Source organism: Mixophyes fleayi, chromosome 12 (assembly GCF_038048845.1).
Source record: "Mixophyes fleayi isolate aMixFle1 chromosome 12, aMixFle1.hap1, whole genome shotgun sequence".
NCBI classification, from domain to species: domain Eukaryota; kingdom Metazoa; phylum Chordata; class Amphibia; order Anura; family Limnodynastidae; genus Mixophyes; species Mixophyes fleayi.
Window position 1 is genome coordinate 77,313,047 of NC_134413.1, and position 15,879 is coordinate 77,328,925.

At 43.3% G+C, this 15,879-nt stretch overlaps 1 protein-coding gene across 2 annotated transcripts in view; it reads right to left on the minus strand.

Annotated features, from left to right (window-relative positions):
- Positions 1-8,579: 8,579 nt before the first annotated feature.
- The window catches only part of LOC142108266 (sodium/potassium-transporting ATPase subunit alpha-2), a 30,474-nt gene continuing 23,174 nt past the window's right edge, over positions 8,580-15,879 (minus strand). For both annotated transcript variants that reach the window (XM_075191905.1, XM_075191904.1), the window contains exons 16-23: positions 15,136-15,304; positions 14,581-14,735; positions 14,163-14,286; positions 11,339-11,484; positions 11,005-11,135; positions 10,778-10,879; positions 9,924-10,015; positions 8,580-9,029 (exon numbers count right to left, since the gene is read on the minus strand). In XM_075191905.1, coding sequence (XP_075048006.1) covers positions 9,001-9,029; positions 9,924-10,015; positions 10,778-10,879; positions 11,005-11,135; positions 11,339-11,484; positions 14,163-14,286; positions 14,581-14,735; positions 15,136-15,304 — 948 coding nt within the window. In that variant the 3' untranslated portion in view covers positions 8,580-9,000. The remainder of the gene's footprint in view (positions 9,030-9,923; positions 10,016-10,777; positions 10,880-11,004; positions 11,136-11,338; positions 11,485-14,162; positions 14,287-14,580; positions 14,736-15,135; positions 15,305-15,879) is intronic.

Genomic DNA, 15,879 nt, shown 5'->3' on the forward strand with positions numbered 1-15,879 from the left:
TACATACAGAGCTATTCCTCCATCCCTACATACAGAGCTATTCCTCCATCACTACATACAGCTATTCCTCCATCCCTACATACAGAGCTATTCCTCCATCCCTACATACAGCTATTCCTCCATCCCTACATACAGAGCTATTCCCCCATCACTACATACAGCTATTCCTCCATCCCTACATACAGCTATTCCTCCATCACTACATACAGAGCTATTCCTCCATCCCTACATACAGCTATTCCTCCATCCCTACATACAGCTATTCCTCCATCACTACATACAGAGCTATTCCTCCATCCCTACATACAGAGCTATTCCTCCATCCCTACATACAGCGCTATTCCTCCATCACTACATACAGCGCTATTCCTCCATCCCTACATACAGAGCTATTCCTCCATCCCTACATACAGCGCTATTCCTCCATCCCTACATACAGCGCTATTTCTCCATCACTACATACAGAGCTATTCCTCCATCCCTACATACAGAGCTATTGCTTCATCACTACATACAGCTATTCCTCCATCCCTACATACAGCTATTCCTCCATCACTACATAAAGCTATTCCTCCATCACTACATACAGCTATTCCTCCATCACTACATACAGCGCTATTCCTTCATCCCTACATACAGAGCTATTCCTCCATCCCTACATACAGAGCTATTCCTCCATCACTACATACAGCTATTCATCCATCCCTACATACAGAGCTATTCCTCCATCCCTACATACAGCTATTCCTCCATCCCTACATACAGCGCTATTCCTCCATCACTACATACAGAGCTATTCCTCCATCCCTACATACAGAGCTATTCCTTCATCACTACATACAGCTATTCCTCCATCCCTACATACAGCTATTCCTCCATCCCTACATACAGCTATTCCTCCATCACTACATACAGCTATTCCTCCATCACTACATACAGCGCTATTCCTCCATCCCTACATACAGAGCTATTCCTCCATCCCTACATACAGAGCTATTCCTCCATCCCTACATATAGAGCTATTCCTCCATCACTACATACAGCTATTCCTCCATCCCTACATACAGAGCTATTCCTCCATCCCTACATACAGCTATTCCTCCATCCCTACATACAGAGCTATTCCCCCATCACTACATACAGCTATTCCTCCATCCCTACATACAGCTATTCCTCCATCCCTACATACAGAGCTATTCCCCCATCACTACATACAGCTATTCCTCCATCCCTACATACAGCTATTCCTCCATCACTACATACAGAGCTATTCCTCCATCCCTACATACAGCACTATTCCTCCATCCCTACATACAGCTATTCCTCCATCCCTACATACAGAGCTATTCCTCCATCACTACATACAGCTATTCCTCCATCCCTACATACAGCTATTCCTCCATCCCTACATACAGCTATTCCTCCATCACTACATACAGAGCTATTCCTCCATCCCTACATACAGCGCTATTCCTCCATCCCTACATACAGAGCTATTCCTCCATCCCTACATACAGCTATTCCTCCATCACTACATACAGAGCTATTCCTCCATCCCTACATACAGCGCTATTCCTCCATCCCTACATACAGCGCTATTCCTCCATCACTACATACAGCTATTCCTCCATCACTACATACAGCGCTATTCCTTCATCCCTACATATAGAGCTATTCCTCCATCCCTACATACAGAGCTATTCCTCCATCACTACATACAGCTATTCATCCATCCCTACATACAGAGCTATTCCTCCATCCCTACATACAGCTATTCCTCCATCCCTACATACAGCGCTATTCCTCCATCACTACATACAGAGCTATTCCTCCATCCCTACATACAGAGCTATTCCTTCATCACTACATACAGCTATTCCTCCATCCCTACATACAGCTATTCCTCCATCCCTACATACAGCTATTCCTCCATCACTACATACAGCTATTCCTCCATCACTACATACAGCGCTATTCCTCCATCCCTACATACAGAGCTATTCCTCCATCCCTACATACAGAGCTATTCCTCCATCCCTACATACAGAGCTATTCCTCCATCACTACATACAGCTATTCCTCCATCCCTACATACAGAGCTATTCCTCCATCCCTACATACAGCTATTCCTCCATCCCTACATACAGAGCTATTCCCCCATCACTACATACAGCTATTCCTCCATCCCTACATACAGCTATTCCTCCATCCCTACATACAGAGCTATTCCCCCATCACTACATACAGCTATTCCTCCATCCCTACATACAGCTATTCCTCCATCACTACATACAGAGCTATTCCTCCATCCCTACATACAGCGCTATTCCTCCATCCCTACATACAGCTATTCCTCCATCCCTACATACAGAGCTATTCCTCCATCACTACATACAGCTATTCCTCCATCCCTACATACAGCTATTCCTCCATCCCTACATACAGCTATTCCTCCATCACTACATACAGAGCTATTCCTCCATCCCTACATACAGCGCTATTCCTCCATCCCTACATACAGAGCTATTCCTCCATCCCTACATACAGCTATTCCTCCATCCCTACATACAGCGCTATTCCTCCATCCCTACATACAGCGCTATTCCTCCATCCCTACATACAGCTATTCCTCCATCCCTACATACAGAGCTATTCCCCCATCACTACATACAGCTATTCCTCCATCCCTACATACAGCTATTCCTCCATCACTACATACAGAGCTATTCCTCCATCCCTACATACAGCGCTATTCCGCCATCCCTACATACAGCTATTCCTCCATCCCTACATACAGAGCTATTCCTCCATCACTACATACTGCTATTCCTCCATCCCTACATACAGCTATTCCTCCATCCCTACATACAGCTATTCCTCCATCACTACATACAGAGCTATTCCTCCATCCCTACATACAGCGCTATTCCTCCATCCCTACATACAGAGCTATTCCTCCATCCCTACATACAGCTATTCCTCCATCACTACATACAGAGCTATTCCTCCATCACTACATACAGAGCTATTCCTCCATCCCTACATACAGCGCTATTCCTTCCTTCATTGTTGTGTTTAGTATTTCAGTAATGTTTCTGACATTTGTATCAAGGTTTATTGATGACCGCCATGTGTTTATTAAGCCGTTATATCACAATGTGTCAGTAACTGGAGGTTGTATCAGTGTTCAAAGAGAACAGAAGTGTCAGGGTCTGAATGTAAGTGATTCACAACTCTACACAATACACTGGTGTCCTCATTATGAGCCCTATGCGTAGTCAGACGTCATATATGGCAAAGTGTGGGCCGTACTGCAACTCTACATGGTATACAAAATATTTTATGCTTAGGTTACACTTCTAGCTATAAGCAGAGAAATAAATTAATAAAATAAAAAAAAACATGTGTGCCCCAACCTAATAAACCAAACCAGCTGTAGGGTTTCCAGCCTACGCTGCTGTCTGCAATATTGTGGGGACAAGATGTGCGAGTTCCCCTAGAAATATCCTATTATTGTGGTGGCATCGTGGGATGCTTTTAAGTGGTTGTCCTTGCTGGCACTTGTAGTACTACTACAGGCACCAGCATACCCATGGCTGCCCAGGCCGACTCCTTTTTACGTCTTATTTTTTTTGTCAGTATTTTGATTATTGGCAATCTTGTCTGCTCGAGTTTTTGGATGCAAAGTTTTTGTGAATTTGCGTTTGTGTTTTAGAACAGACAAACATCCTTTAAAAGGTCAGTTTTTGGTTAAGTCTGATCTGAATCAAATATATGGTGTCCAACATGGCGCGTTTTGCGTTGAATTATATCATTGAAGCTCTGTTCCACCCACTTGACAAGGATGTAAGGCCTGTTATCTAAGGAGTCCAGGGGAACTACCCAAAATTTGGGCGTTTCCTGGCCATTTCGGGAGAGTTGGGTATGTATGCATGGGACACTCCTTGCTCCTTCTGAACTGCTATTCACCGACCATACCCTCTCACCAGGAGTAGGCAGCGGATCTTGTGTCCGTAATATTGTTGAAAGAGTTTTAGGGGTATATTTGCTAAACTGCGGGTTTGAAAAAGTGGAGACGTGGCCTATAGCAACCAATCAGATTCTAGCTGTCATTGGAGATGTTCCCTATAGCAACCAGTCACATTCTAGTTATTTATTTAGTACATTCTACAAAATGACAGCTAGAATCTGATTGGTTGCTATAGGCAACATCTCCACTTTTTTCAAACCCGCAGTTTAGTAAATATACCCCTTAGTTTTAAATGACTTTTCATTTTTGGATGGAATTATCTTTTAAAATCAAATATTTTGAGAGAGCATTACATGTCTTACTTGTAAAGAGGCAATGGATGAAAATAGTGTAATGTAATAATACTAGCAGGGTATCATATATACACTGATCAGGGGTGTAATTTGGCGGCAGGATAGTGCAGCTCAGCCTCTGGTACAATATATAAAACATTACTTTTTCCTGTAATCATTTAATTCCAGTAATATATATAGATGTGTTGGGTTAGTACATCTGCTGCAGAAGCAATTGGTCTAGTGGGTGATTTCTACCCTCCTTGGGGTAAATGTATATTTACCCTCTAGACTTTATCGCAGCTACATTTATTATCCAGTCCTCTAGGAGACATAATGGAGTATTTCTGTGTGTATTTGCCTTTAAATATTTCTACAGGCTCGTACACTAACATTGCATTGAATTTGCAGCTAACTGATCAGCAATTAACTCTTAACACTATTAGGGGCCAGTTCAATTTGGCCTCGTTATTCTAGGAATAACGCAGCCTGTGCGCTATTACCATTACTACGGTAAAAGTGCACAGTATTACCATTAGTACGGTAATAGTGCGTGGTATTACCATTAGTACGGTAATAGTGCGTGGTATTACCATTAGTACGGTAATAGTGCGTGGTATTACCGTTAGTACGGTAATAGTGCGTGGTATTACCGTTAGTACGGTAATTTTAACACTGGTTTTTGATCACAGCCCTCTGAACCACAAGCAAAAATCCAGGTTAAAATTACCGTATTAACGATAATACAATTAGCGCAGTGTTATTCCTACACTAACATGGCCGAATTGAATTCCCCCCCTTAGAATGTATAAAAGATTGAACTTGATAGATCCGTGTTCTTTTCCAATCTTACTCACTATGGGGGGTGGTTTAGAATTGAACGCAAAGGTTTTTCCGTCTGCTTAAGCGCAAATATCCCTTTGACTAGTGCAACTTTTGCACCTAATTGCAAGTTTAGTGGATGAACTGTTCTGTGAGGCTGATTATTGGGTCGATCGGACAATAAACGACCATTCGGCCCGATATCGCATTACTGTGTACACTGAGACAATAAACGATTGTCATTCCAAAGCTCATCGTATCGTTTCTTGTGATTTTAGATGAAAATGATTGTGTACACAACACTCTAACTTATCATTGTATTAATGAGTCTGCTCTAACTCAACGTCCTGGAAATGACAGATATATCTATAGATCAGGGTTGCCAAGCCTTGAATTATTTTTATTTACGTTTTTCACATAAATGTATATAACGTCTCATCTATCTTTTCTTCTGGTCTTCGGCGCCCTCTAGTGACAGGAGCTCACCAGTTAGCACAGACTGTCAGTAAGTTTCTGCAAGAAATTATGTGCAGCAACAGATTAGCATTTAGTGGGTTGTTTACTAAATAGAATTTGACAGTCCCCCTTTTGCTTCCGTGCATCCTGTGCTTTCCCAATAAGGACGGAGGTCAGTATTGTTCTAGAGTAGGGGGAGCCGCTTCTAACTAATGATGGAAATTCCAAGAGATGTACCTCTGCCAAACTGCAAGTCTGATGGAGGTACGGGTGAATATGGACTTTGTTTGGTCATGTCACTAATGACGTCCATTGTCCAGGTGATGTCACACACACAACCAGGCGACGGAGCAGTCAGTAGTTGCTACCTGAGCAATGAACATTGGGGGCAGAACATTTGGAGCAGCACGGTGGCTAAGTGGTTAGCACCTCTGCCTCACAGCGCTGGGGTCATGAGTTCAATTCCCGACCATGACCTTATCTGTGTGGAGTTTGTATGTTCTCCCCGTGTTTGCGTGGGTTTCCTCCAGGTGCTCTGGTTTCCTCCCACACTCCAAAAACATACTAGTAGGTTAATTGGCTGCTATCAAAATTGACCCTAGTCTCTCTCTCTCTGTCTGTGTGTATGTATGTTAGGGAATTTAGACTGTAAGCACCAATGGAGCAGGGACTGATGTGAGTGAGTTCTCTGTACAGCGCTGCGGAATCAGTGGCGCTATATAAATAAATGGTGATGATGATGAATGAACATGTTAGTTAGGATATATTGTTTATTATATATATAATTGCATTATTTACTATACAGGGCTTTTAAAGCAATATATTTTTGTATCGCTTTTATGTCTCCTTGTATTTCTCTCATATAAATATTAAAGGCTCAGTGTCTGAAAACGTTCCTGTTCTAGAACTTGCCTGGTTTCCATGACGGTAGCGGTAACTCTGCAGGAACAACGCATCATTTAGTACAGTCGCTTTCTCTTCCCAATAAAACTGTTATTTTCTACTCAGAATCCCCTGTCGACCTCTAATTGGGGTGTGATAATGCTCTTGCAATTGCAATGGGGGTATGGTAAGGAGTGTGATACCATTAGGAGCCAGGTCGTATGTTATCTTAGGACTGAACGGATCCAAAAAGTTCTGTAGATATTGCAGATAGCAGACATAGAAGGGGGCAGATACAACTTCCTAAGAGTTTTTAGGCCTTTTGAGTTAGCCAGGAACCTAAGGCATCATCATTACCAATAAATTGCCAGAGGAACCACGTCGTGACTCTCAGGTTGTAGAACTAATTTTTAGATTTCAATCACCATCCATGACAATATCCGGGATCCCTATCATTTTTCTGTACTCAACAAACAGGCCCCTCCCACTGGACTCCTCTTGATTGATTCCGTAATGGAATGTACAGTAACATGTGGGGGCCGTCTCATACATTTATTGAAGGGTCAACTCTTAAAGACTAGCTTTGTCCCATGGCAGTCGTTATAAGCTGACTTCACAATCCATTGTCTTTGTGAAGGCAATGGAACGTCTTTTGGCTATAAAATGCAGACGTGTTATATATACGTCTACTGACCCCATCTCTGTGCTGATTGGTCAGTGGACACATGACCTGACTTAATAGCTGTCATTATAACTTTCTCATGGCTGTTTTTGTCCATCACCATGTGTTGTAACGTCTCCTGGGTGGAAGGCTGTTGTCGCTGAAGATTAGAGATCACGTAACATTGGTAAAAGTGACACATAGGTGGCAGAAACCCAACCATGACCTATCACACTGTTGAGAGGGTATCGATAAACTGAAAGCATCAAGGTGGACAATCTATTCCTCTCAAGTCACTTTTAGGACTGTAACTAACGAAGGACATTTTATTCTGACGCTTCCAAGAATTTCATTGGACATAAGAATATTTCTTTGGTAGTAATTAGGGATCCACCGAACCCATTATTCAGTCTGGCATGTGACCTATTACCAAAGGTGTGCTAAGATGCGGCTGGATTTTGCGGTGGAAACGGCTATTCTGTCAAGGCACAAAGTTTTGGTGATACAATCTTCGAGTTCCACTTTCAATTCTCCATCCTGTGGCCATTGTGCCCTGTATTTGTAAACTTCGTTCTGGTCTGTAATGTGCTTGGGGGGAGAATTGGGAGCAAAATATTTGAGGCAAAATCCTGTTTTCAAATGCAGGTGAATTTTCTACAGAACAGTTTTGGAAATTTTGCTTAGTTGTCCCAAAATTTAGGTTCAGGCAGATGCTTATGATCTGACCAACCGAAGTCTAAATTCCCTGCTACCTTAGTGTACCCAATAAGTTATTGCTTCCTGGGGCTAAGATTACAGATAACTTATTTATCTTCTAAGCCACGTTGGTCAATTTCAACATGTTGATTAAAGTTTGGTTGGGTAAAGAATCATTAATGAAAGGATTGTGGTATCCTACAGAATCCTAGAACATGTATTTGGTGCTTTCCTAGTGGTGTTTTTACTATAGACCAAGAGCCGTTCTGGAATGTGTCTCTGTCATCTCACAATACTACTTGGGGTGTTTCCAGTGGGGTGAAGGTACCGAGTACCCCCAGGTTCCTGCCTGGGGTGACTGTTGGTGTAGTGGGATGAGCCACCAACCTAGTGTGGTCCCGCCCTTCTGTGGCGGTGGAAGGGACCCCAAAATGTTGCTGTGCCAGGGCCCAAAATTTCTCTCAGCGGCCCTGGGAGGGTCCTACTCATTGGAGTTTAACCTTTACTAAACTGTGACTGAGGAGACTGGTGGAAGAGTTCTTGGCTATTGATTGACCATATATCGGCTTGGTCAAGTCCTACTGATTTATCTCCTTCATCTTCTCCTTGCTAACTAAATTGTGGTCTTCCTCAATAGCCTTTGGACCTCTCATGGAGGTTTTCTATAGAATGTCATCAATTTATACATTAGGTGCGGTAAACGAAAACCAAAGCGAGTTACAACTGGACATCACTCCAGGTATCGACACAGACAACAATGTGACCAGATCATTTTTATAAACATATATGTTATATAAAGTACAGGGGTACGTGTGTTTGGGGTACTATGTAAAACAAGTCACTGTACAAATCAGACAGGAGGAACAGTCAGAGGTGACATTAGGTCAAAGTGGGCGGAGCAGTTAGTTGCGCAGTGGCGGGGGACTGGTTCCGTAGCGTTCTGCTAGTCTTTCCTAGGATTAGGTCAAGAGGACTCCCGCTGGGGGGATTGGTGGCTAGATCTTGGTTATTCAACACCGGGCTTATACAACGCATTATAAGAAAATCTTGCTTATGTGGTGTTGCCACCAATCTGTCCTCCAATATTTAATTGTAAAGCCGATACTGTCGTCACAAAGCCAATATATCTACAGCATTCAAACTGTTCCAGAGATGGTGCCCGTTCCTCTTAAAGGCAACCTTTAATAGTAGGACTCTTTCTCCACCCATCCTGCAAGTAAAGTTTTGGAAACGATCAGATGTTTGCATCTCAAAATAGAAAATAAATCATAATATATATTATTTTAGAATATATTTATTCCATGGGTAGCATTGTGCCTACAAAAGCAGTATACCGCATAAAATGTGTCTTTATGATCTCACATAACGCTATTTTCTCTGCAAGATCTCAGCTTTAGATGATGACTGTTATCATCATTACACTCGTTACCTCAACCCGCTATCAGGCAAACAAAATGTCGTCTACAGTCCAGAAGACGGAGTCTGTTCCCCTTTTTTCCATTGATATCATTAAGAAAAAATGTCCGTATAACTACACTCAGTCCCACCGGATTGAAGCCTCCTTCTAACACACTGCTGATAGTCTAATACACTGCTCTCCATCCTAATGCTTGCAAAACCCCATCTGATCTCCTAGAAAACATTCATCCCACTTCTAACCCCATCTTTACAAATTGTATCCGTCTAATGCGCCGATTGCTGGATCTGATGGAATTCCTGCTGGGTTTAATGGTCCCAAAGCACAGTTCTGTCTCCTCTTAGCTTTCAGCTTGTATGAAACAGGCTGAGAAGTTGTCGATGCCCCTCCCCTGTGATCTTCCCATTCACATGAATGTAAAAAAGTCACTCCTAATGGGCAGAGTGGTAAGACAGGAAAGAATTGTGCTTAGGCCCCGTTGGACCAGATGAACAGTGCATCCATGTTATAATATTATTTTCTATATCAGTTCATTGAAGCCTGATTGAACCCCCCTCCTCTTTTGATGCTATTGAGCTGATCAATTCTGGTGAAACTGTTCTCAACACATCATACAATTGCTATAAGTACCGGTCCACCAATATCTGTAAACACCCCCCCCTCAGCCGACCCCGTCCATTCTCTTACCTCCTGGGTCACGACGCAAGATCAGCTTGCGCACCTCATCGTACACAAAGATCAGTAAACTGTACGGGAAGGCACAGAACCACCATGTGACTCTACGGAGAACAAGAGATATAAAATATATATATAAGTACGGGAGCAGATAATCTGGGCAGTAAATGACTGATATCTGGGTAGAAGCAGGCCCCTCCCACTTGCGGGCACACCATTCATTCCAAAAAAGGGCACTCTTGCAAAGGTATGCACAAGATTTAGGGAAAATAAAGCACACCTAGATGGGAGGCACCTATACACACACCAAAAATGTAAATTGATGAAGTAGGGCTCACAAGGATATGAAGTTTAAAGCTTCTAAAGAGGAAAAGTGGATTTGTTGCCCATAGCAACCAATCAGATTCTAGCTATTATGGTATAGAATGTACTTGATAAATGATAGCTAGAATCTGATTGGGACCCCAAGTGTCCGAGTACCGTTGTCCTAGTAAAGGGGGGGGTCTTCAACCGGAAAGCTGGTGAATATCATCGGTATAATGTTATCGACCTTTGATGAATTGGTCAAGGCAAAAACCTCCTTTTATTATATAATCGTTGTTGCCTGTATGCTCTGGGCACCATTGACTGGACATATAGAAGTATAAATAAAAACACACACACCTAAAATTGGTTTTACACCTTGACAAAGCTCAGGTGTCATCACGGACTTCGGGAAACTCTGATCGGAATAGCGGTATAACAGCCGCAGACTAATCAATACTCGGCTACTCCAACGATATTGTCCCGGCACCTTGTATTTTACATTTAGTGGTCTTTTATCCTTCACTCATTATACTACCAGAAGCTGTTTCCCGTCTACTCACTTGAGTGGGTACATTCGAAGGGCCACATCCATCCCAGGACAGTAGGACAAGAAAGCCGCCAGAGCGGTCTCCTCTAGAAGGCCAAATATCAAAATCTTGTTCCTGGAGAAAAAGAACGTTACATTGTTCAGACAGGTCAAAAACTTTAGCCGGGATCCATAACATTGTTGCCCGTTATTAGCGATACTTTACACCCAAGAAGCATTAACCCATCCTCGGTTCCTTACTTCATGCCTTGTTGGAAGACAGAGTTCCTCCTGGTCTTACAGATGATCAGATCAGCCCATTGTACGACCACGATACTGGCGAAGAACGCCGTGTGACATGTGAACTCCACCACCTTCCTCTGCTCGTATGTCTGGAAGAATAACCGTACGGTTAGACAAGAGATTTCACAAGACCATCGTGTCCTAATGCTGGACACACTGTCCCTGTCACTTCCAATGGTCTCAAAATTTTCTTTACAGATTAGAACAATAGTTGGGTAGAAGACTATGGCAGGTGGAAGTTGGTCGTTTATGGGTCAGTAGATGCCCATTGTGTTGTACATGCTACACTTACCCACTGCTGCCCGTAGCTGTCTTCTACATCGTTACACGACCGGTCATCCCAGTCCAAGCGGATACCGAGCAGTCGAGAGGGCAGGAAACCGTTCTCTGCCAGGATTACGAAGTAGGTGAAGAACCCCCCGAGCGCTTGGATCATACCTGTAAAAGGGAGATTTAATCAATTAGAGTAAAGCAGATATGGTATGATCCAGAGTAATGACACTTTTATAGAAGACAGAAAGCATAATAGAGTACTCCCTCTACTCGGCATAGCAGAGAGATCCAACAAGCATCTTCGATGAAAGCCTCAGAGCTGTAGTGTCTGATCTCCCCGAGCAATATTGAAGGTAATTGTTAGAGGTCCCAGCTATATGTAGCCTAGCAACAACAGTGTGTGTCTGAGTTTTAAGCAGGCAATTTCAGGCATAACTCCTATTTCAAGTATCTGGATTTATTCCAGTAAGTTGTTGTACCAAGTAGATTATAACTTTTTTTAATGCAGTTACTCTTTAACTAAATCTGTCTACCTTACTTACCACTGCCATATCTTTGCAGGTAGTTAACATACTTAAAAAGCTTGTAAAGTGCTATGGAATATGTTGGCGCTATATAAATATATGATGATGATGATGGATGGTTGGAGATTTTCTACCTGGCAAAATTTTGGGGCAATGTAGAAGGCTTAGTCTGTAAGGAACCCCTCCAGACGGCACAACACAACCCGGAATCTACTCTGCCAATCAGGTGTTCACTAGAGCCCCTGATGGGGAGGACAGACTGGGCCGCAGACTGACAGAGGGTCGTGAAGTGTGTACCGGCTAGGGAGAACCCAGGCAAGCCGAGTGAGGTCCACGCAGAGATCAAGGGCCGGCAGCAGACAACAGTACCAGTAAACAAGCCGAGGTCAGGGGTCACAAGCGGATAGCAGAAACGGTAAACAGGCCAGAGATCAGGGTCACAGGATACACAAGCGAAGTCCAATTCAAAGCCAAGGGTCATACACGGGAAATCAGTAGAGGTTCAGAAGACAGGAACAGGAACAAGCAGGTCAGCAGACTGGAGAGCAGAAGCTATAACCGGCAATGAGGTAACAGACCTCATTGCCTTAAGTACCAGTGGCCACCAATCAGAGCCTGGCTCTGAATTAGACACAGCCCCCTGCCTAACTAATGTGCAGCATTAATCAGCCCGCAGGCTAGAGATTGTGGTGAGCGAATGCGCCCGGCTTCCTCATTGCCGGGACGCAGCGCTAAAGCTTCTGAGCGTTGCCCCGGCAACGGCCGGGTTATAGCCTGGAAACGAAGCAGGTGAGTGAGTCGCGGCGGCTGGGCACCGCCGCGGCTCGTAACATAGTCTGAGTAACAGGCTTGTAGTCTCCTAGGTAACAGAAATGCTATGTACAGATGGCAGGATTCACATACACAAAGTGATGGCAAGTTCTCATGTGTTTCAATGGGACTTCATTTTTATTTAATTTAGTTCCACTTTGAGACGTTGTGGCCATACAAAGCACTGAGGAAAGACTGAGCACTATTAAATCTTCTGTGTTTGGTTGGGTCCTGTATACACTAATGTGTGTTTAGCCATACCCCTGCACTGTAATCTCCGTATTTTGGGTTAAGATTCCGCTGCAGAGACTGTTCCAGCAGCCAAAAACAACTTAGATTGCAAGTTCTTCAGTCGAGAGGGGCGATCCTAAACTGTTTTTTCTGCATTCTCTGCTCTTTCTCTGCTTTCCTTTAATTAACTGCCACATCAACATTCATCTCAGGCAGATAAAATACAGCAGAATTGTCAATTAACTACCCATGCCATATCCGCAGACAGAGAGAACAATGTGCTCCCCGACTCTCGGTAAAACAGCGCAGCTTTCTGTCTGGCCGCCACATAGCTACACCGCTTTAATCTGTAATATCACTTTCTAAACAGAGCAATTAATCTCCATAGCTAAGCCCTGGAAAAACAAATTGGCCTATTTTTCCCCCCTTTAGTTGAAAGGCATACTAATTAAATAATGAAAGTTAGTTCAGCAGTAATGAATAAATTACAGAGCTCTATGTGCTTAGCAGAGTCATTGATGCAAGACAACAACAAGCGGGATCTGTGCGTGTGTGTGGGGGGGCTCTCAAATTCTAGACTAAGGGACAACCTCCCTTCCCACCCCCCCCCAAAAAAGGATTGCTATGGTGACCGGTTAGACCCCTGGAAGAATACTTTTAACGAGCTTGTCCAATATTCCTGACATCACATGACTGGTTGCTATGGGCAACACCGTATTTTTAGTCACAGTATTTGGAAATGTTCCCCTTGTTACCTCTACACGACGTCACATGTTAATATCTGTCTCTTCCTCGTCAGAAAATTTTACTCATTAATTCAATTAAAATTCTTCTTCGAGATAGTGAAATATATGCGTATAGGTAACTACCAAAATAAAAAAGCATTGACGTGAACCATATCACCAAATGTCACGGTTTTGGTGGGAGAACCCCATTCACTGGCTGCGACAGGGGGCTGGCTTAAATAAGAGTGGGTGGGGTTTAAATTAAATTTGCGCATTTGTGGGTGGTGTTTGGACCAGTACACAAGACCCACAACATGGTGTTAGCAGAGTTACTAGAGGACCTTAGTACATAATTAAGCTTAATTTGTTTTCAGATTTCGTCATAGTTGAGTCCAAACACTAGAATAATCTACAAGCCACTGTGTCCAGTAGTTAAATTATGAGAAGGTGGTAATGCATCCTACCTCTCACCTCCGCATCTAAACTTGCATTTCCTTAATTGCAGGGGTTACAGGCACTTGAATCTGCCTCACCTCAGATTGCCTATGCTCACCAATTTGCCCATATGCCATGCTGATTAGGCGCTGGTTCACCAGTTTATCGGTCCTGGGGTTCCTGGGCTGTCTCTTCATTATATCACTTTCTGCAGCTTCATATGCCAGAGAGATGGCCGGTACCTGATTGAAAGAGGGTATAAAAGGACTAAATTTAAGGTGCACCGGGCTCCTATAAACAGTACAGACGGCCATTTTCTGGGCTGAGCCAATAATCAGAATGCAGCCTATCCCTTCCTTAGGAACTAATGACATCACTGCAAAATCAGTGATGTCACTAGTAACTGGCGAACTGATAGGTCAATCTATTGGTTCTGTCCACAAAACGATTCAGGATACGTACTAGAGGTGCTTCGTAAATAAAGTATAATAATAGTAATACAACACAGAATATGAAGAGAGAGGAGGTCTACCCACCATGTCTGTGCCCAGATCTATACACAGGATGGTAACCGTGCCCAACGGAAGCGGGATATTCATGATAATGAAGAGTAAAAATGGCGTAATCTCCGGGATGTTACTGGTTAGCGTGTAAGCGATGGACTTTTTCAAGTTGTCAAAAATGAGACGGCCTGAGGGGGGGGGGAAACAATGCTCAAAAAAATATTACACAGACGGTGATAATGGTTAAACTCACATATGATAACTGTTGTAGCTCCTCATAATAACTCTTGTGGAATATTAAACTGTGTAAATTGCAGACTTTAGTAGAACGTGGAAGAATGATGTCTTCTGATTAGAGGTAAATTGGATATGAGCAGTAGCTGTCATGTAGCATCGTGGGTAATTATTAATTACATGAGTCGTGACCAGCATAATAATCACTATTAGCGGAAAACTCTACTGGTGATTATATAGTCCACCTCTCCAGCGCATGGAGTCATGTGATCTGTTGATTATGAAGCCTGGCCGGAGAGTGACTGTTCCTCAGGGTCTATATTAGAGGGAAGGTGATGTCTAGATCCTACAAACCTTCTTCCACCCCGGTCACGATGGAGGCAAAGTTGTCATCCAACAGGATCATATCTGCGGCTTGCTTGGAGACGTCGGACCCCGCTATGCCCATGGCCACGCCGATGTCTGCTTTCTTTAGGGCCGGAGAGTCATTAACGCCGTCTCCTGTCACAGCCACAATGGCGCCCTGCAGGGGAGAATTACACTTAGCGGTAGCAGTGGGGTGTGTGTGGTGGCCCCTGGGACAGTGGGCCCCTAGGAGGCACAGTCTGCAGAAACTTAAAATGTGGGCAAGGTCAAAAATATGTGGGCATTTGACTAATGAGAATATGGTTTTACCACGGACAATGCAGTATATATACAGTATATATAATGTTGATATTTCAAAGAGTTATAATCAAATACAATGCAGCCCCATCTGACCGTATCGATGAAATCCTATTCTGGTGACCACTATACAATACACAAAGCATTCTAGTGACCTCTATATCATACAGGGAACATTTTAGTGACCTCTATACTATACAGGGAACATTCTAGTTACCTTTATACCATACAGGGAGCATTCTAGTGACCTCTATATCATACAGGGAACATTCTAGTTACCTTTATACCATACAGGGAGCATTCTAGTGACCTCTATAACATACAGGGGGCATTCTAGTGACCTTTATACCATACAGGGAGCATTCTATTGACATTTATACCATACAAGGAGCATTCTAATGCCCTGTATATCATACAGGGGGCATTCTAGTGACC